An 18,723-nucleotide genomic window follows, 5' to 3' on the forward strand; every position below is an offset into this window, starting at 1 on the left:
GAAAACACTCAAAAGCTAAGAGAGATTCCAAAGAAAACTAACCCCATATATGTTAGTTGTTAATCACTCCTTGAAATTTATGCTTCATTCGGTTAGACGGAAAGAAAAGAGGTGGAGAAAAGATAAGAATGAAGGAACAAGCTTTCTTTGTTCAATAAAGGAAAAACAAGTGAAGCTATTATATAAGTTTATAATTACAATCCTATAGTCAGTGACGAGTATAATAGTAAAAATAATTCTCATTCTCCCTTAAAGAACATAGTAAACTGTCAGGTAATTCTATTATCTTTTATCCAACCTAAAAAAAATGGAAACAATTTATTCTATAAGAATGTCTCATCTATCCATTCTTTTCTCCCTTGCATTCAATTCTTTTTAAGAGTGGGACAGGTAGTCGGTGGTTTGGTTTATGGCATTGGTCAAATTGGGTTGGGCACTACTAGGGTAGTCGAATCAATCACATTGTATTGGGTCAGGGTTGGGCTTCCAACGAACTGAAATGGATTGATCTGGCCTTGTGGTTACGTGGTCATATTTAGGAATATAAGAAATTAAGTGGTACTAGCACAGATTAATGCAAGAGATATGGGCTTGATTAATGGGCCTGGCAGGTTTAAAAGAATCATGCAAATTCGGCCTGTTAGACTGTTAGTGTTTGGTAATTGGTACTACAATATCTAAACTAATTTTCACAAATATAGTACTTTTGTATTTAGTTGGTAACAAAATTATTTAAAGTACTTTTATTACTAAGTATTGGTTTTACAATAAAATCATTTAATTAAGTATTAGCATCACAGTAGGACTTTATAAAAGAAGAGCACGAGTAGTTTTATCAAAATTAATTATTTTTTATTTTTTATAATATAAAAAATAACTAATTACTCTATAGTGTGTGTATGTGAGAGTGAGAGTGAGAGACAGAGGATATTTATAAAAAAGAAAGTAAATAAAACAAATCAGAGTTATTATTTATAGAAAAAAAAAAATAGTGAATAACAAATCCCAATTTGATCATACAAAAATAAATAAATAAATCTGACATAGTCAAATTCTCTCCCAATAGTCTAGAGTGGACATGACCTCCCCAAAGAATTTATTTACATACCCATTGTTGACGTTGTTGTCAGGCGCATAAATAATTAATTGTACAAATTAATTAATTACAGTGATGAATCTATTCCGTCAAAGTCATACTGCAACATTGGTTGCATGAACGAGTTGAGCTCCCCAAAGATAGCATCACCACCCTCGTCATAGCTCCCCAAATCCTGTGACTCAAAGTACGTTTGTATATCATCCGGGAAGCTACACCGCGGTGGGTCAGATTCCGGTGGCGTCAACGGTCCCTCGGCCGCCGTAGTCATCTCCATCATCTCCTTGAACTTTGATGACTGAAGTAAGAGTCCAAGTGCTGAAGTTGCAGCCACTGGCCGAGACTGAGCTGTCACGGTGGCATCGCCGCTGTCAGAAGGCTGTTGTTGGTGGTGGTGGAGGAAGGTAGATGGAGGAGGATCGTGATTTGGGTTTGGAGTAGTCAAAGTAGTGTCAATTACATCGACGTTGTTAGGCTGAGTAGTGTTGCTTTGATCTGGTCTTAGCCATTTTATGTAACGACTAAGATCGAAGTTTGTGACAGCATTAAGTCCCCGGTATTCAATTGCTGCCATGTCGTATGCGATTGCTGCCTCTTCTTGGGTAGCTGCAGAAATTAATGAGATAGTTTAGGGATAATTTGGGAATGAAATTAGTGTAGTAGCTAGAGAATTGAAAAAATGAATCAAGTTAGATTTTCTAGATTCCGAAATGGTTAAGGTTGGTGAACTCTCCCAACTAAGTGATTGTGACTGATGTTCATGTCCCATGCAGAAATATTCCAAGTATACCCTTCTACTTGAAGTTTCCAAATATATATATATATATATATATATATATATTGACCTTATTAGACAAAAATCACATAATTTGCAACAGGTGCAAAGTGGGTACTCCAAAATGGAATTGAAATTGAAGTAAAATTACTTACCATATGTCCCAAGATAGAGGTATTTGTTACCAAAAACTCTGCCAATCCGAGCTTCCCATCTTCCATTGTGATGATGCCTGCTCAACCACATAAAACAAATAGAGTTCTTACAAACATATTTTGTTGGAAATATATAAACTATATATCTAAATAGACTAAATTAATATATTGCTGGAAGTTTTGAAACTGTTTAACGAACTGTAATGAGATAAGTGTTTACATGTCCCATACTTATCCCAATAGCCTATTTTGTTGTATTTGGATCCAATGGGAAAATAAAATAATGATGATTCAAATTCTTGAAAATTACTAGTTGATTGGAATAGCTTTCAGTTATAAGAGTAGCGTTCGAAATATGAAGATTAAATGATTGATTATTTAATGAAAACAAACAAATAGTAAAATAAATAACATATGTTTTTAATTAATTTGTTACCTTGCAACTCCTCTATATTTTGAAACTCCTCGAGAAAAACCACTGCTTTTCCTGAAAGTTCGCCAAAGTTTACCTCAATTCAGTATATGCTTTTGACTCCCTTTTTGTAATAATTTATAGAAAGAACAAAAATAAATTATAGGGTTCACATGATCCGTGTGTGTATATATATATATATATATATATATATGGGAAATGTACCTTCTTAATGATCCGATATACTCCTCTCTGGACTGACCCTCCATTTCTTTCAGCTCTTTTTGGTAGGTTGATAGCTAAGATCATTAACATATATCAGTTCCATCATTAACTGATCAATCTTTGTATGAACCACTGGAAGAAATTAATTATATAAATGAAAAATAAATAAATTTAAATGAATGTTCATGTGATAAGTTACCGGAAAATTGAGAATGGTATCTTGACCCCAGTATTTCAATGCGGCCAAGTCGTAAGCATGTGCAGCCACTTCTTCATCAGTATAGGCACCTGAAGAACCAACATATATATAGGACATATTGATCAAATGATACTCACTAACACAATTATAAATTTCTTATATATATATATATATAGCTGTATCCAAAACATATATACGTACCAAGATAGACTGCATTTCATTAGGATTCCACACAAAAAAAACACCATCGCAAATGCAAAAGAACAAACAAATAAATAAAGTCAGTAAAAAAAAAATGAAGAAACGTGAAAATAATAATAATAATAATAAAAATAAAAATAAAAATTGAACATGCATGAAAAGAGAGAAGATGTTGAAAACCAACCTTGTCTTCCTTTCTTGTTTTGTGATTCATTCCAACAATTCTTATCCCACAAATGAGCCTCGTATCTGCCCGTCCAACGATGCCTAAAGCAATCACAACACACCAATTTTAGAAAAACAAAATAAAAATAAACAAAGAACTTCAAACTTTTTTTAACCCATGATATATATATATATATATATATATATATATATCTGATGAATGCCATTCAATTAACCTTGTGACTCCTCGATAAATGGAACTACGTTGAGGAGGGGAGTCTCTAGCAACAGTTTTCCTGGTTCTCTTCACCTTTGTCACGGAATTGGTATTAGTAGTAGTACCATTAGCCGCATTGTTTGCATTGTTCTTCTGGTTTTTCTGTGATAACTTCGCCATGAAACTGCAAAGCGCTTCGTCGATAATTAAGGAAGAGAGAAAGGTTGGGATCGAGCTAGCTGTGATTGAGTCTTCCAATGAAAGACACTTATATATGAAGAGGGTCTGAAAGAGAGTGTGTGTGTGTGCGCGCTGGCAAAGTAGAGGTAGCCGGCGAGGAGGACGATTGAGGCCGTCTCTAACCGGCTTGCCTGCTCTCTTCTATCTTGTTTTTACCTAAACTTTGTGTGATGTGCTGTTACAGGTTTATATTGAAAGTGAAAGAAGTTTAGTCCTTTCTTCTGTCAATATATATATATAGGCTTATGGAATGGTGCCTCTTTTGTTCATTCATTGGTATGTATATATCAATCTAACTGTGTACTGTATTTATTTATATTATCTATCAATCAATTTATTTGAAAAAAAAAAAAAAAAAAAAAGGGGAGTTGTTCAAATATTTTCAAACTTGGTGAGTGGGCTCTTATCAATTGAGGATGAGAATTTTGTGTAACTCATTCTATTTGAATGGTGCATTTGATTTATATTGTAATTCTTTTTGAAACAGAAAAATATTTGAATAATCACTTTGCAATTTTGAAACTAATTTGTATCTTAAAGTCTTGGATTAAGGATTGATGCATTTGAGTTTGTAACAAATTTTAGGGACTCAATACTAATTTATCATACACATTTGAAGTTTTATTATGCTAAATTGGTTGGAAAATAGACAATTTAATTAATGCATGATTAATTTTTTCACAATATATTTCGATACTTTGTTTTATTTGTTTTAGTTTTTATGAGCTTGAATTTAAATAAGCGGGAGCTAAGTCACATAAAGTTGGAACGAGAACGAGAACGAATTCAAGAGCGGAAGCGTGAGAGCGGCAAAATTAAGTCATAAATAGTAAGAATTTGAGCAAGAGCGCGTACGGAGCGTGAGAGCGGGAGCGGACTCGGAACATAAGAGTAACACCTATTGAGAAGGATTATATAACTTAGGGCGGGAGTGAGAATATGTTGAGATTTTTTGTACACCTGCGAATTTCAAAAAAAAAATAAAATGGATCCTAAAATCTTTGCAAATAAAACATATGTATTTAATATTATCGGATAGAGATTTTGAAATTTCTATTCAAATATATTGAATATCAGCGAAATAAGTATAATAATTATTGAGTAGAGCTATTTGAAATGCAAGTTGAAGAAAATTAATTTAGCCGCTCAAAAGATTTTGTGCAGATATGTATTTGGATATTGAAATTATATAAGCAACTAATAAAGTAATAATCACTATGTGTTATTATATGATTATCCATAATGTCACATCATTGTCAGTCATTTGAGTGTTTTTTCTTTCCTTATTGCAAGATAATTTGCAAATGTACTGCTATATAGAACTTTGTATATGGAAGTTTGTGAAATTATACAAATATGAGGGACCCATTGGGGGGTTTAAATTAACTTGCTAATTTCCCGGATCATAAGTGAATAGATTGATCCATATAACAACTTATAATGTGACAAACCAATTAAAATGCTTCCTTGTTCAACTCAATTTGGTAAGTAAAGAATTGGCCCTTCCCCAAAACATCCACATTATGGGCCACCTAATCAGCATCCAAAAAGAAATATTAAATTAAAATTTTCAACGCGTAAAACCATCAACTTCAAATTCCCTATTGCTCAAGCAATCCAATTTATGGATCACCTAATCAATTGAAAGTGAAAGTCACATTAGATATTTCCATAGTGACAATAGTACAATCTTTTTTATGTGTTACATTGATTATGAATGAATGGGTACACAGATACATATATTCATCTTTGATTCATTTTGGTCCTTATTTTAAAAGATGGGTGATGGAGAAATGGGTTCATGCATGTATGCATATATATACACACACATGAATATTTAATTCACTTTAGTAGTTTAGTTCTTCTTCATGTGATCTAACATCAATCATATGGGTTGAACTAAACTATGTTGTGGTTTAGTTTGGTCATCCATTTTTAGTAACTATCTTGGAAAAAATTAGTACTTTTTTTCGGGTCGGGTAAGTAATTGTGTATAAAAAAGATACTCGTAAAAGCAAAGGGCTGGAACAAATGCAAATAACTAGAAGGCTGAAGCCCAAAAGATAATGAACAAAAGAGAGGCCCGTTTCCAATCCTGAACAAAAAGCCCATCCACAAGGTCGGTTAACCATTTGATTAAGATTTAAGATGATTAAGTAACCCTAATCAATAGACCAAGTGGGATCTAAGTCACATAAAGCGAGAACGGGAGCGAGAGCAAATTCGAGAGCGCGAGCGCGAGAGCGGTAAAATTATGTTATAAATAGTGAGAATTTGAACAAGAGCGCGCGCGTATGGAGCATGAGAGCGGGAGCGTACTCGGAACGTAAGAGTGACACCTGTTGAGAAGGATTGTGTAATTTAAGACGGGACCATTAGCAATTGAAAGCATAGTTATGACGGTTGAGGGGGCTGTGGAGGTGGTGGTGGTGGTAACGGTAGCGGTAGCCTGATTGTGGGAGGGATTGGTTGAGGTGTGGCGAAAGAGAAAAAAGGGTCGGATTGGTCCGGCTCGGAGGAGGAGTTTGTTAAGTTCCATTCTCTAGCAATCGATTTAGCGAAATATAATTTTTTTTCAAATTTCTTTACTTTTAATGTGTCATGGACGAGAAAACCTTGAGCAATTTAATGGCAAAAATGTAGAATAGTGAAGGTCTTGCCAAAGTTTCTTTATTGACTAAGAGAGATTGCATATTTGGATGGAAAAAGTCTTTATTAAAAATAAATAAATAAAATCCAAGCTTAATGGGTTTAATGCTTACTTTTAAAAGAAAAACGAGGTCTATTAATGGATTCAAATTTTGGTGAAGAATAATTGTAAAAAAGTGGAACTGTTCTGTTTTAATACAATTGATTGCAATTGGACAGAATTGTGTGATTTAAAGAAGTAGAACCAGTTGCGCTCGCTTGATATGTGCGGGGGACAATTTCCTTTTCCGTTTTAAAAGTCTGAAGAGAAACAAGGCTGAAAATTTGAAAAGAAAATTATAACATGCTAAGCTGTTATTTTAGAGTTGTGATGGCTCCTTGTAAACAAGCTGAATTTTTGTTTGACAAGGAATTAGGTTTAAAGATTATAAACGGAGATCTATTGATAGATGTAGAGAAAGAGAGAGAGGAAAAAGATATAAGGGATTTAAGGGTGACTGTTATGAGGAGAGTGTATGTAATTCTTGAGCAAAAATTTCTTTCTCTATGAACGTAGTTTTTGAATTGAGTAAACCATATAAAATATTATATTTTGCGTTGATGTATATGATTGTTATTTCAATATATACTTATATAAATATGATGTGATAATACTTATGCTATGTATGATAAATGATGAATTTAACTTCCAACATCAACCTAGAATGAGTTGAAAGGAGTTAAAATAACTCTACAACTTTATTATATGTAAACTCATCAACTCAACGTATCAACATACCAATGGACCAGTGGCTGGCCCAGACTCCCACTGGTGAGAGACCCATACTTCTTCACCTTTGTCCTAGAAGTCCCAATTTACACCAAAATGTGCAACTCCAGGTTCCCACCAGCAGAGAAAATCAATTATTCCTAACATGAAAGTGACAGACAAAATAGCAACACATGCTAGTGTTGGGAATGGAAAACAATATGATTCGCTAAAAATTATTTTTACCCATCACAGCACTACAAATTACACTATTAATAATGGGTATTTATAATAAAGAATTCTTACACAAAAAAAAAACTCATATTGACTGCTTCTCAAAACCACAATCTTAAACCCGAAAAAATTAGGGGACTTAAATACAAAAGACATCTACGGGTATAAAACACAAGCTCAACTCTTAACCAGGTTTGTGAAGCTACAACATTAACTGGGCTTGTGATCCAAACTCCACAATCTCAACAAGTACGAATTTGGAAGATTGCCAATGATAACAAACAATTGAAACCAGATGATTACAAAAGGCTTGTTAAAAAAATGGTGGGGAGACTTCAAACCAAGGATAATAAAATCTGTCTATATACTGGTTCAGGCATTACGCACGTTCATATTCCCCAAGAAAGTTTTAGAACTTCAATGAAATCCACGTGTGCTTAATGTTATGTCCCGCACTGAGAAGTTACACCACACGGGCACACATGGCATGGGCAGTCTACATGAAGAACTTTTTTAGACTTTTCCATGTGGAGTTGTTTAAACTTGTGTCCATTTGTATATAATTTTCTAGATGTATATAGTCTTGTAGATTATTCATTAGAAGATTTTAAAACCCAATTCTACAGGATCTGAATATGGAAATGCGGATCCTCCGTTTGTTGAGCAACAGGTCCCTTGCCATTGGATCGTAGACACTTGTACAGATTCAGACCTTAAGGCCCTTGGCACTGTATAATTTAGGGAGGACAGAGTTCATTTACTCGTTACCAAATAACTTAGTTCTAATCTTCCCTTTAATGTAATATAAATTTTGAATTCACTCAAACTCTCACTTACTCATACACAAGTGCTTGCATAATTAATTCTCTCTTTGGACAAATTACACTATCAGTTATTTATGTTAACGGGACAGGGTTCCTAAAATTTTGAAAATGCCATATTTGGATTGAAGAAACAAATAAATCACTAGAGGAAATGTTATCACCAGTACCTATTTCAAACTTGGAATATAGCCTACTCATTAGTTCAACTCATACTCTTACTAATATACTAGCACGATACCAATGTGATTGTAACTTGCAATTTAGTTAAAATAACTTTATATATAACCAATTTCTTAAATTTGTTAAACATCACCAAAAAAAATAATAATAAAATAAAATTTATATATATTTTCCAATCAGAAAATTTCTCTAAAATTGGTGAAAGTCCCAACATATTAGACGGCGATACTAACCTAGATGTTGCCGTGGGATAAAACCCTGAAAAATAGAGGAGCTCCAAATAATCTTTCAGTTATTTGATGTACTGAGATCTTAAAATACTTTCTTAATTCAGAAAAATTTACGGAATCTTCCAAATCTTACATTATAGCATATAAAGATTAATGATTCTTCATTTATGGTAGATAAAAGATTGGGGAAACGAAAGAGGGAAGCCTAACATAATGGCTTTTTTAGTCAAATAATATCGTATTTATTAGTTAATTAAATTATTGATGTGGCGCCTTATTTTGTATTCATTAGTTAATTAAATTGTTAATATGGCTTTAACAATCATAGGATTAAATACTTGTAAATACTTGAAAACAAATTTTATTGGAGAGATCAATAGTGAAAAGTTTAACATATTCCAAGATAATGTCTTACATATATAACACTTCCCTTTTTCACACCTGGGGTGGAATTATGCACTCATAATTTGTCCAATGTAATAGTCTCTCAGTCGATGGCACCCGCCCACTCCGTTACATGATATGATATTGTTCACTTTGGACCGAACCTGCATACTATTTTAAGGGATCTAAATTTTTTAAAAATATTTTAATATTTTTTACATTTGATATATTATCCTAATTCAAGAATAATTATTCATTCTTAACTCAACATAAAATACTTCTTAAAATTTATGGTCCATTTTCAACAAGCAAAAAATCACTTCGTATTTATATTCAACCTGTACTGATGTTACCCAGTACATCTATTATTATTAATTCATCATTTCTTATTTATATAGATTCAACTAGTACGGTTGTTACTATTACATTTATTACAATTATTTCATTTTTAATTATCCAGAAATTAGTCTTATTTATTTTTATTTTATCTTGTGACTGATACTATAAATTTTTTTTTTTTTTTCTTTTTTAAATCTGTCTTTACTACATCAAGTCCGTGCCCAACACGTGTCGATTGTAGCCTCCTCACCAAGTTGATTCACATAAATTAAGCTTCTCAACTTCCTCGGAATTCAAATTTAGGAACAAATTAAACAAACAAATAAAAAGTACGTAGCATATAAAAATGAGGTGAGAGTAGAATCACGGTATCACCTACACTAGAGCACGTCGTCTTCAAAGCTGTGTCAACGGTATGTCCTCTTTCTTTTTTAAGTCTTCTCCAAATAAAGCCAATTTGTCTCTTAAAAAACGATACTAGTTCTAACCGCGTAAGCTTCTCTATTTTTGATGTCATTTTTGTAGCTTTTTAAAAATTCTCAGCTGCCCGATTGAAGCTCTACCTGTATACTATATAAGAATCACAGATAGCTAGAGAGATGAAGAGAGAGGGGGTTGATTAGGGCAGCCGGAGAAGAGATTCAGATTTCCGGCGAAATTCTCGTCGGAAAACTGGGATAGACGGGTTTTCCGGCGGAAATGAAGCGGAAAGGGGCGAAGAGCTTGAAAATCGGTAATGTTGTAGAGAGAACAGACCGAGTTGACTCGGATACGACGATGGGGAAGAAGAAAAATGAGGGATTCAAGAGGCGATTGGTGAAGTACGAGGCCTTGCCTGAGTACCTAAAGGACAACGAGTACATTTTGGATTATTACAGGTGTGAATGGCCGTTGAAAGAGACCTTGTGTAGCGTCTTCGCTTGGCACAACGAAACCCTAAACATCTGGACGTGAGTTATCCATCAATCTCATCATCAATCGTCGATTTTTGTTCATTTCATTTGAGTTTGACTTTGAATTTGAATTTCAATCTGATGTCTTGTAGGCATTTGGGAGGTTTCTTGATATTTGTGGTGTTGATGGTGACGAGCTCAATGGAGAGGACGAAGGTCGAAGCTTTGATCGCCAATCTCTTCAGGTTCATTATTGATGACTCCATCGTCATTTCTTAATCCTTCATTTACTCTTTTGATTTTGAAGCTTATTCAATTGGATGGTGTGTGTGGGACCATAACAGACCTGCTATTCAAGCACCGTTGATGAAGATGATGATGATCAAGAACATCAACGACTCAGATGCTTCCTTTCCTGTGAGTGTAGAGTTCTCTCACTTTCTCTTCATACATGGGTTGTCGTCCGAAATATTTTTAGATTTGGGTTTCCATTATTTTAGTCATGATTAACAATGAGTAGCTGATACTTCAAAATTGAAAATTAAAAGGGCGTCCACACATGTTAGTTGATGATAGTTCAACATAATAACTACAAAACATGTTTCAAATTGGGTAAAAGGATTAGGATAAATTTCTCCAAGATCCCTTAAATTATGTGGTACAGAGGTTTGTTAAAACAATAAAAATAAAGGTGAATTATGTACTGTTTATCGCGAAATGAATGTAAATTGCCTTTGTGCTTAAGGACCAAGAGGATCTTAATCATCAAGTACCCTAAATGCATCATGAACTCATATGATCACCGGTCCAACCACTAAGATTTCTAGGGTTTTGCTGTCAGATAAGGTGCCGTGAAGACAGTGACCTGATCAGTGGGTTGAGAAGATTAGGGCTTATAATTTTATATTCGGAGAAGATTGGGGCTGCAGATGCAAGAGAAATTAGAGTCAGAGAGAGTGGGGAACCAAGGAGAGAGGAGGATCAAGAATTTCAGTGTTTCACAGTCAGAGAAGGTGCAGCCAAAGACTGGTCGGCTGATCAGAAAGAACGAAAGAGAGAGGGTGCAATGATGGACCATTGGACCAACCAAACAAAGAAGTACAAACAAATACAACAGAGAGTGAGGAATGAATGTGAGATGAGAGCAGAGAGATAGAGAGTGTCCGTAGTAATCGGTGTGGGTTAGATCTGGATGGAGCTGTGGATTAAATCTTGAAGGAAACCCTAGTCAGTGGTGAGAGTTTTTCAGCCGTTGTCAGTGGTTAGACCCCTCTTATTGAGTTCATTTTGCCTTGAGAAGAAGAATTTTGATCCTTGACATTGAATTAAAATAAAGCAGTAGAGACACTAGAGTAAAAATCTTACAACCTCCATTAACAATTTCTGAAACCTGTTAGTAAACTATGTTAATGAAAGCAAATAAGTAGTAAATTACTAGGATTGAAGATTAAATGTAGATTAAGGCCAAGTAAATGGATATAAAAACTAAAAAGAAAAAAGGTTAAGGTTAGGCTAGACTATGGAATTGTAACGGCTTACACTGGATAAAATGCAAACTGAAATAATTAAAGGACTTATGTTGGTGCAGGGGACCTCCCAAAATGTGTTGAAACTAGAATTTGTAGAGATTTCTCTATTTCCATGCGTGGTTAAAAAAAAATCTAATGGGGATGGTTTGTCAGGCTCGGGGTGAAAACATGACAACTGAATTGGAGGCCCATGCCTCACATGCTCGGCCATTGCTTTGGCCTGTCAAAATCTAAAATATTTCTGTAACCATGCATAAACCAGTTGATCACTTTTAATTTTTTACCAATATCCATCCTTCCTTCAGTCTAAAGCGATTTTCAGTTTTATGGAGCAATTTTTTTTTTTTTTTTGACCTTCATTACTCGGACTTATCTCTCCACTCTTCAATCAAATTACCTTGAATTTTTGAAAGACTAGACCAATCAAGTTGTTCTACTACAAGATCAACTTGTTACATCATATCAATCACCTGACCTACTTTAAGGGGGTAAATTATCTTCATTTCTCTTAAAGTCGATCATTAGGCTGTAGACCGAATTTTAGGATGTTAAATGTCCTTATTTACATGTGGTATATGCCAACTTACTAAATCCAAAAATTAATCATAAGACTCCTGGTGATGGTAGGCCTTGACACAACAGTAAGGTGCTCCATTGGCATGTGAAGGTCACAGTTGCGAGTTAAGAAACAGCCAGTCTTCATGCGGAGGTAAGACTGCGTATATCAAACCCTCCCAAGACCTCACAATGGCAGGAGCCTCGTGCATTGGACTAGCCCTTTAATCATATAACTCTTGGTCAATACATAACATGTTTTTGGTGCAACACTAGGCTTTTTAGATAATTAGCCCGATTCACAGGCACAAGTGAAATGTGAAACAAATATAGTTAAGGTTGAATCTAAAGTGAACCAACATCTGTCTTTACAAAGGGAGAAGGTAAAGTGAAACTCTGAAGCGAAAAAGGCAGTATGGACAGCTAAGTTGTAAAATAGAAATTTGCAAAAGCTAGTCATCAGATATTTGAGGTTTAGAAATATAGTGAAGTCCATTGGAATAGAAAAATAGTAGAAGTTAGAAACTTGTTGAGTTTTGCTTTGCTCAGCTCTATAGTCTCTCTAAAGATGCTCTCTAGTGGGATTATATTTGACATTTTCACATAGATGGGGTGTGGCATCATCAGTCTTTAGAAACTGAAGCCGAGGCAAAAACAAAACAATAGTAATAACAACAATTTTGTTTATGTAGTATATATATGTGAGGATTTTCGTGATTCAGAATTAAGGCCTTCATTAATCTATACAGGTATTATTTATTTTGATGTTATTTTGCAGGATCTACATCTAGGAGACATTCCTCAGCTTCAACATGTGAATGGACGTGGTGATTCTGATGCAATTCCTAGATGGCCTTGGTTTGTTTTCTTAATCGGGGCAATGGGCTGTTTAGTTTGTAGCTCCATTTCCCACCTCCTTGCTAGCCATTCCCAACGATTTAGCGTCTTCTTCTGGCGCCTTGATTATGCTGGCATTTCCCTCATGATAGTCTGCTCCTTCTTTGCACCCATCTATTATTCTTTCTCCTGCCACCCATATTCACGACTCTTTTATCTTACCTCTATTTCCTTGCTTGGTATCCTTGCCATTATCACCCTCCTTGCTCCTGGTCTCTCCTCTCCTCGTTTCCGATCCTACAGGGCCGCCCTTTTCCTCACCATGGGCTTCTCAGGCGCCATTCCAGCAGCGCATGCTGTTGCCCTCCACTGGGACCATCCACAGGTATTTGTGGCACTTGGATACGAGCTTGCCATGGGTGCTTTATATGCTGTAGGAGCTGGGTTCTATGTTGGTAGAATTCCGGAACGGTGGAAACCTGGTGCATTTGATATTGCAGGGCAGAGTCATCAGATTTTCCATGTGTTTGTTGTTGCAGGGGCACTTGCCCACAGTGCTGCCACCCTAGTAATTATGGACTTGCACCAGCATACGCTAACTTGTGATGGGTAACACATGACAACAGTGAGGGCATTTCTTAGCACCAGGATGTATTCTCTCTCTGTTACTCGTAAAAGTGTGAAGACTATCAGCCTGCAAATTTTGCCTGAAGGGTAGTCAATGTTGTTGAATTTCCGATTTTCACTATTCAAGAACATACTCGTATTTTTTGAAGAGAACGTGTTTCGTAAATAGTAATATGATGTCATCGTAATAGAGTGTTGTCAAATTGTTGGTTCTCATTTTCAGCTTCAAAGGTATTTTCCTATCAAGTGGCTACTTGAACTAGAATGCACCTTAGTGGATAGTTGCATGTGGCATCTAGATTTGGATTACTATCATGTCATATTTGGGAGCAATGAATCAGTGCCTTAGATTTGGGACCGGTGCTGCCAAACATAGCATCATAGTATTGTTTGAGATTGACTAGTATTTCATAGAGAATTCATATAAGATAAATTTTCCTTTTGTACTGTTACTGGTGGAAGCCCCATCCAAGCTCTGTTTAAAATATACATGACATTCAAAGTAGCTTAAAATATACATGTCATTCAAAAGATTCAAGCCTCGTCTTCCTTTGAGAAGGAAAATATTAGAAAAAGGCAAAAAGGAACTACTACAAAAGCTGCAAGTTTGAGCAAATCCTCAATCTCTTTTGAAACAGCTCCAATCCTTGACCAGTCTCCGCTGTACCTGAATTTTGAATATTGCAATATATATATAGCAATGAAGAGAGCAAGTAATTGACGAAATCAGAACAACCCTGTATTTCATCAGAAACTAAAAACATTAGCAGGGCCTGATTAGGATATTACCCGGCATCGACGAATCCCAATCCCAACACTGCAACAGCAGTTCGAGCAACAATTGTATTTGAAACTTTCAATGGGAAAATGGGTTGTTGTTGGATCCGTGAAGTCTCAGGTAAATCTCTCTTTTTAGCCATTGTTGTTCCGAATTTTCTGCCATTATTCTTCAGAAGCAGATGAGAAGAGAATGTGGTGATGTTGGAGATGAGACTCTTTTGTGTGAGCAGCATTTTATCAAGAAGTCCTATCTCTGCATTTCATGGGTGGCTATCATTGCATTTCAACATAAAAGAAGGTATAAATGTAATTTAATATGATATGAAGGATATTTAAGTAACTTAGCCCAAAAAACCCATCATGTGCTAAACGTGTTGAATGTTCCATTGGTGATTCTGATATATGCCGATGAAGGATATTTAAGTAACTTAACCCAAGAAAGCCTCCCCATCATCATGTGCTAAACGTGTTGAATGTTCCATTGCTGGATCTGATCTATCAGGTCCAATAAAAAAAAAATTTATACATACATTTTTTTAATCAAGTAAATTGACGGGAGACTTAAACCCTGTTCATCCGCCACGTTGATTTTCTACCTTTTACTTTAAGAAAATATAAATATCAATATCATTAGACTACATATCTTGATTAAGTATTTTGCGAGAATGAATTTATTATTTTTTTTTTTGTGGTGTTTGTCCCAATTCAATAGTAAACAAGTCCAAACTAATTGAATACTTATGTCAGGAAGTTTCCGAATTGATTTGTAATTTTCATTAAGATTGCACATTATTCTTTTTCCGCAACCGTTCGTTTTTTGATGTCAAATCAAAACAGAATATATTTTTTCCTGTTGGACATAGATCCAAATTTTCTTTTTCAAATATAATGCTGGTTTATTTGAAAGCAGGATGCTCTTCTTGTGCTGCATTTGCAAGAGATCTTAGGTGGAAAAGACAGTTTAATTTGACACCAATGGCTGTCACATTAGAAGGCTATTTAGATCTTGGTTGAACTCATGGGCAGGGACAGATTCAGGAAATTAGGTAAGTGAGGTAAAAATGAAATATTTTTATAATTTTAGAAGGGCAACATTAAAATTTCATTGGTATATAATTGTAATATGAAAAAATTCCTAGCATTTAGTGTTACAAAAAATAAATAAATAAATAATAAATAAATAAATAAATAAAAAATCTCTCCAAGTCTGTCCCTGCCCATGGATATTTATGGTATATAAATTGGCTTGGATGCTTTGGATCTCACCTTGCACGAGCAAAACTACTTTGCTGTCTAATATTCCATATCTGCAAAACTGCCTTGTCCTTTGTTGGTTTTTTTTTTTTCTCCTCCTCTCCTAAAAGTGAAGCTAATAATATATAGGAAAAAGTGTAAAAAAAAAACCCCTTGAAGTATTGGAGTTTTGTAACTCACCACTTGAACTACATAAAACCCCCTAACAAATTGTTACATTTAACCCCCTTGAACTAACAATAGGTTGCCGGAAAAGACAAATGACAACAATACCCTCAATTAAGTAACCTTTCTTTATTTTGGGCCCTCATTTTTTTGCACAGAGAGAGAGAGAGCTAATGCCCCATCGTCGTTCAAAGCTGCGAATTGGAGCAACGAAAGAGAGAGAAATTGGAGCAACGAAAGAGATAGAAATTGACTCACAGAAGAAAAACAAAGCTGCCTCTTTCAAGAGAAGAGGATGATTCGGCTTTACAAGTGGCTATCCATCGTTTCTCCCATCGCCGTCGAAAAAGGGTTATGTGAACGGCGATTGGGTTGTGCGCTTGGGCCGTCGATTGGCGATTGACGACGCCGGTGATTAGGTTGTGCGACTGGCGACGACGATGATGGGTGCTAACGGCGGTGCGTGGAGGATGGACTTGGGGGAAAGCTTGGCAATGGCAGCGGTTGTGGTTGTTGGGGAGAGGCGGCGACTGTGGTTGTTGGGGAGAGGCGACAATGGCTGTTGTTGGCGTCGGTGTGATGGTGGTGGCTGTGGATGAGAAGCGGCGGCAGCGTGGGTATATTGGGTTGCTCTGTTTTTTCTTGAAACATAGAGAGAGAAAAACGACAGATCTGTTGAAGAAGCCCTAGCAGAACTTCACGATGGTCTCGAAAGTCTCAGAGCTTCTACGTCTCTGTCTTTTCCGGCCGCTTTCCACTGCGGCAGTTGTGTCATACGGTGGTCGCAGGTGTCACAAAAGGCGACTTCGTCGACTGAGCAGAAGACAGAGGCTTCATCTCTGTTACAGAGAAAGGCTTGCGGTGGTGCTTGGCGGGATGGAACGGTGGTGCTTGAGGCGGAGCAATTGGGTCTCAATCTGAAATTAAATTCAACCGCGAGGGTGAAGACGGAAAGGGGGTGTGTTGCCGGTGAAGTTTTGGCCTCATTGTAGTACACGTTTACTCTCTCCAGTTGGAATTCCGTGCTCTACTCACACCATCTCCCAGAACTTGGCGACGGGCTGAAGTGGCTGCAGCGGTGATGGCTCTCCAGTTTTTTTTTTTTTTTATGTTAAAAATACTCAAGCATATGTCTCAAAATTATCCGTTCAACCAAAGCCAAGCTAATTTGGCGCTCCAATTGCTGTTATTTATTTATTTGGCTTGGCTTTGTAATTAATTGGTGGTGATGATTGGTGGTGAAAGTCTGCTAATTTGGGTTGCAATGGTGATGATTTGGGTTTGGTTTTGCAGAGAGCATATAGGTTAATTGGTTTTGTAATTAGTGGTGGCTTTGTGATGGGGATGAGTGGTAATTGTGGAGGTTTTGGGTGAAGGAGCGGTGATGGTTTTGGTTGAACGTGGTGGTGATTATGGGTTTTGCAAAGATGGGTGGTGGCTGCTGTCCTTGGAGATCATCTACTTCTCCCTCAATCCCCTGTCGTAGTGGGTGGAAGGGCATTATTGTCCAAAAAAAAAAATATGTCTATCGCGTGAGAATCACGCTCCCAATTTTGGACGGCCGGTCGCTGGATGGAGTGATCTGCAACAAATTTGTGTAGTTTGGGGGGTTTTATGCAATTTTGATAGTTTAGGGGGTTAGTTGCATGGTTTCTAATAGTTCATGGGGTTTTTTTGCACTTTTCCCTAATATATATAAAGAGAGAGAGAAATACGAAGAAAGGCCTTTGGCCCAAACCAACCCAAATATAATTGGGAAAGCAATAGTAGCCCAAAAGAACAACAACCATAGACCCAAGGCCCAATCCCAATTTCAAGCAAAAAGCAAAAAATAATGGCAATGATGTCGTTACTCGTTAGTAGTGGATTTATGGTGCAATTCCGGTGGCAAAGCCGAATATGGCAATCAAATCCCTAGGAGTCTGGCGTCTTCGGCGGAGGGCGACAGCATGATGGAGGGAGATTCTAGTCATTGAGGATGCGGTGAGCAGCAACAGAGGTTCGAAGAACCTGTGATCTGAGAATTGAGGTTATACTATCATAAACCGTTGAAAGGATTGCATTTTGGGATAATTTAGATCCACGAAAGATACGTGCATTTCGTTCTTCCCAGATGTGATAAACCAGTGCAGTGAAGCAAAGCTTCTTTACCATGTTCATTGGTGATGGTGAAAACCATTGATTGCTGAACTTAGAAATTAACTCCGACCGGGTGAGATATGCTATGAAGATTCTGCATTTCGCTTTGAAGAAACTCCAAATAGGAGCTGTGAATGAGTATGAGAAAAATAAATGTGAGTGTGATTCAGAGCAGGCATTGCAGAGGACACATATATCCTAATGTTGAACCATGGATCTCCTATCAAGAATAAAGAGTCTGCCTTGCACTGCTAACCAAAGGTTAAATTTCATTCTTGGGATCATAGGGGAGTGCCAAAGCAAGTTGAACCATGGCACACATGGAAAGGGAGGGTATAGGTGAGCTGTGGTGTGTTTGAGACTGAACTTGCTTGATGGAGGATTACATGGAGCTGGCAATACAACAATTCAAGAATTTCCCTTGAAAGTGAAATTGGAAAGTGCCAAGAATTATTAAAAATAAAGATCAAATCTTACATCAATAAGTAGATGTGATGGGAATCTAAAGCTTAAGGGACCTCTAGGTAACTAATGGTCACATCAGAAACAAGTGTTTATTATCCTTATTTATCACTTTCTTTATTTTGTAATTACAAATTATTTGTGCATTTGTGATTAAACCACATCATCAGTGCTTACTAGTGAGAAGGCAAGTTTTGTCCGTATTCTAT

At 36.2% G+C, this 18,723-nt stretch overlaps 3 protein-coding genes across 4 annotated transcripts; 1 reads left to right on the forward strand and 2 right to left on the reverse strand.

Annotated features, from left to right (window-relative positions):
- Nucleotides 1-819: 819 nt before the first annotated feature.
- On the reverse strand, nucleotides 820-3,625 carry LOC132278976 (AP2-like ethylene-responsive transcription factor At1g16060). The gene is made up of 8 exons (XM_059780888.1): nucleotides 3,465-3,625; nucleotides 3,248-3,330; nucleotides 3,064-3,072; nucleotides 2,863-2,951; nucleotides 2,664-2,737; nucleotides 2,463-2,513; nucleotides 2,027-2,103; nucleotides 820-1,702 (listed from the first exon to the last, which is right to left on the reverse strand). Exons 1-8 carry the CDS (start codon nucleotides 3,623-3,625, stop codon nucleotides 1,164-1,166), a joined length of 1,083 nt encoding a protein of 360 aa, XP_059636871.1. The 3' UTR covers nucleotides 820-1,163.
- Nucleotides 3,626-9,570: 5,945 nt separating this feature from the next.
- LOC132279641 (heptahelical transmembrane protein 2-like) lies at nucleotides 9,571-14,162 on the forward strand. Of its 2 annotated transcripts, XM_059781667.1 has the most exons (5): nucleotides 9,571-9,686; nucleotides 9,799-10,223; nucleotides 10,319-10,411; nucleotides 10,511-10,583; nucleotides 13,029-14,162. In XM_059781667.1, exons 2-5 carry the CDS (start codon nucleotides 9,973-9,975, stop codon nucleotides 13,698-13,700), a joined length of 1,089 nt encoding a protein of 362 aa, XP_059637650.1. In that variant the 5' UTR covers nucleotides 9,571-9,686; nucleotides 9,799-9,972; the 3' UTR covers nucleotides 13,701-14,162. The 2 variants fall into 2 exon arrangements, with proteins under 2 accessions (XP_059637650.1, XP_059637649.1); XM_059781666.1 differs by lacking the exon at nucleotides 9,571-9,686 and having other exon boundaries at nucleotides 9,722-10,223.
- Nucleotides 14,163-14,188: 26 nt separating this feature from the next.
- On the reverse strand, nucleotides 14,189-14,764 carry LOC132279642 (uncharacterized). The gene is made up of 2 exons (XM_059781668.1): nucleotides 14,504-14,764; nucleotides 14,189-14,381 (listed from the first exon to the last, which is right to left on the reverse strand). Exons 1-2 carry the CDS (start codon nucleotides 14,725-14,727, stop codon nucleotides 14,249-14,251), a joined length of 357 nt encoding a protein of 118 aa, XP_059637651.1. The 5' UTR covers nucleotides 14,728-14,764; the 3' UTR covers nucleotides 14,189-14,248.
- Between the last annotated feature and the right edge of the window lie 3,959 nt (nucleotides 14,765-18,723).

The sequence above is a fragment of the Cornus florida genome, unplaced genomic scaffold (genome assembly GCF_030987335.1).
Source record: "Cornus florida cultivar Cherokee Brave unplaced genomic scaffold, ASM3098733v1 CherokeeBrave_3.0.0_Hap2_Chr10, whole genome shotgun sequence".
Classification (NCBI taxonomy): domain Eukaryota; kingdom Viridiplantae; phylum Streptophyta; class Magnoliopsida; order Cornales; family Cornaceae; genus Cornus; species Cornus florida.

Bases quoted from the DNA above. Each gene is read 5' to 3' on its own strand.
- LOC132278976 (XM_059780888.1), bottom strand. From the start codon at position 3,625: ATGGCGAAGTTATCACAGAAAAACCAGAAGAACAATGCAAACAATGCG. The intron at 3,331-3,464 runs GTTAATTGAATG...TGATTGCTTTAG, and splicing joins ATTTATCGAGGAGTCACAAG to GCATCGTTGGACGGGCAGAT. The intron at 1,703-2,026 runs GTAAGTAATTTT...TAATTTCTGCAG, and splicing joins CCTCTATCTTGGGACATATG to CTACCCAAGAAGAGGCAGCA.
- LOC132279641 (XM_059781667.1), top strand. From the start codon at position 9,973: ATGAAGCGGAAAGGGGCGAAGAGCTTGAAAATCGGTAATGTTGTAGAG. The intron at 10,412-10,510 runs GTTCATTATTGA...GGACCATAACAG, and splicing joins TTGATCGCCAATCTCTTCAG to ACCTGCTATTCAAGCACCGT. The intron at 10,584-13,028 runs GTGAGTGTAGAG...GTTATTTTGCAG, and splicing joins ACTCAGATGCTTCCTTTCCT to GATCTACATCTAGGAGACAT.
- LOC132279642 (XM_059781668.1), bottom strand. From the start codon at position 14,727: ATGCTGCTCACACAAAAGAGTCTCATCTCCAACATCACCACATTCTCT. The intron at 14,382-14,503 runs GTAATATCCTAA...TTCAAAATTCAG, and splicing joins TTGGGATTCGTCGATGCCGG to GTACAGCGGAGACTGGTCAA.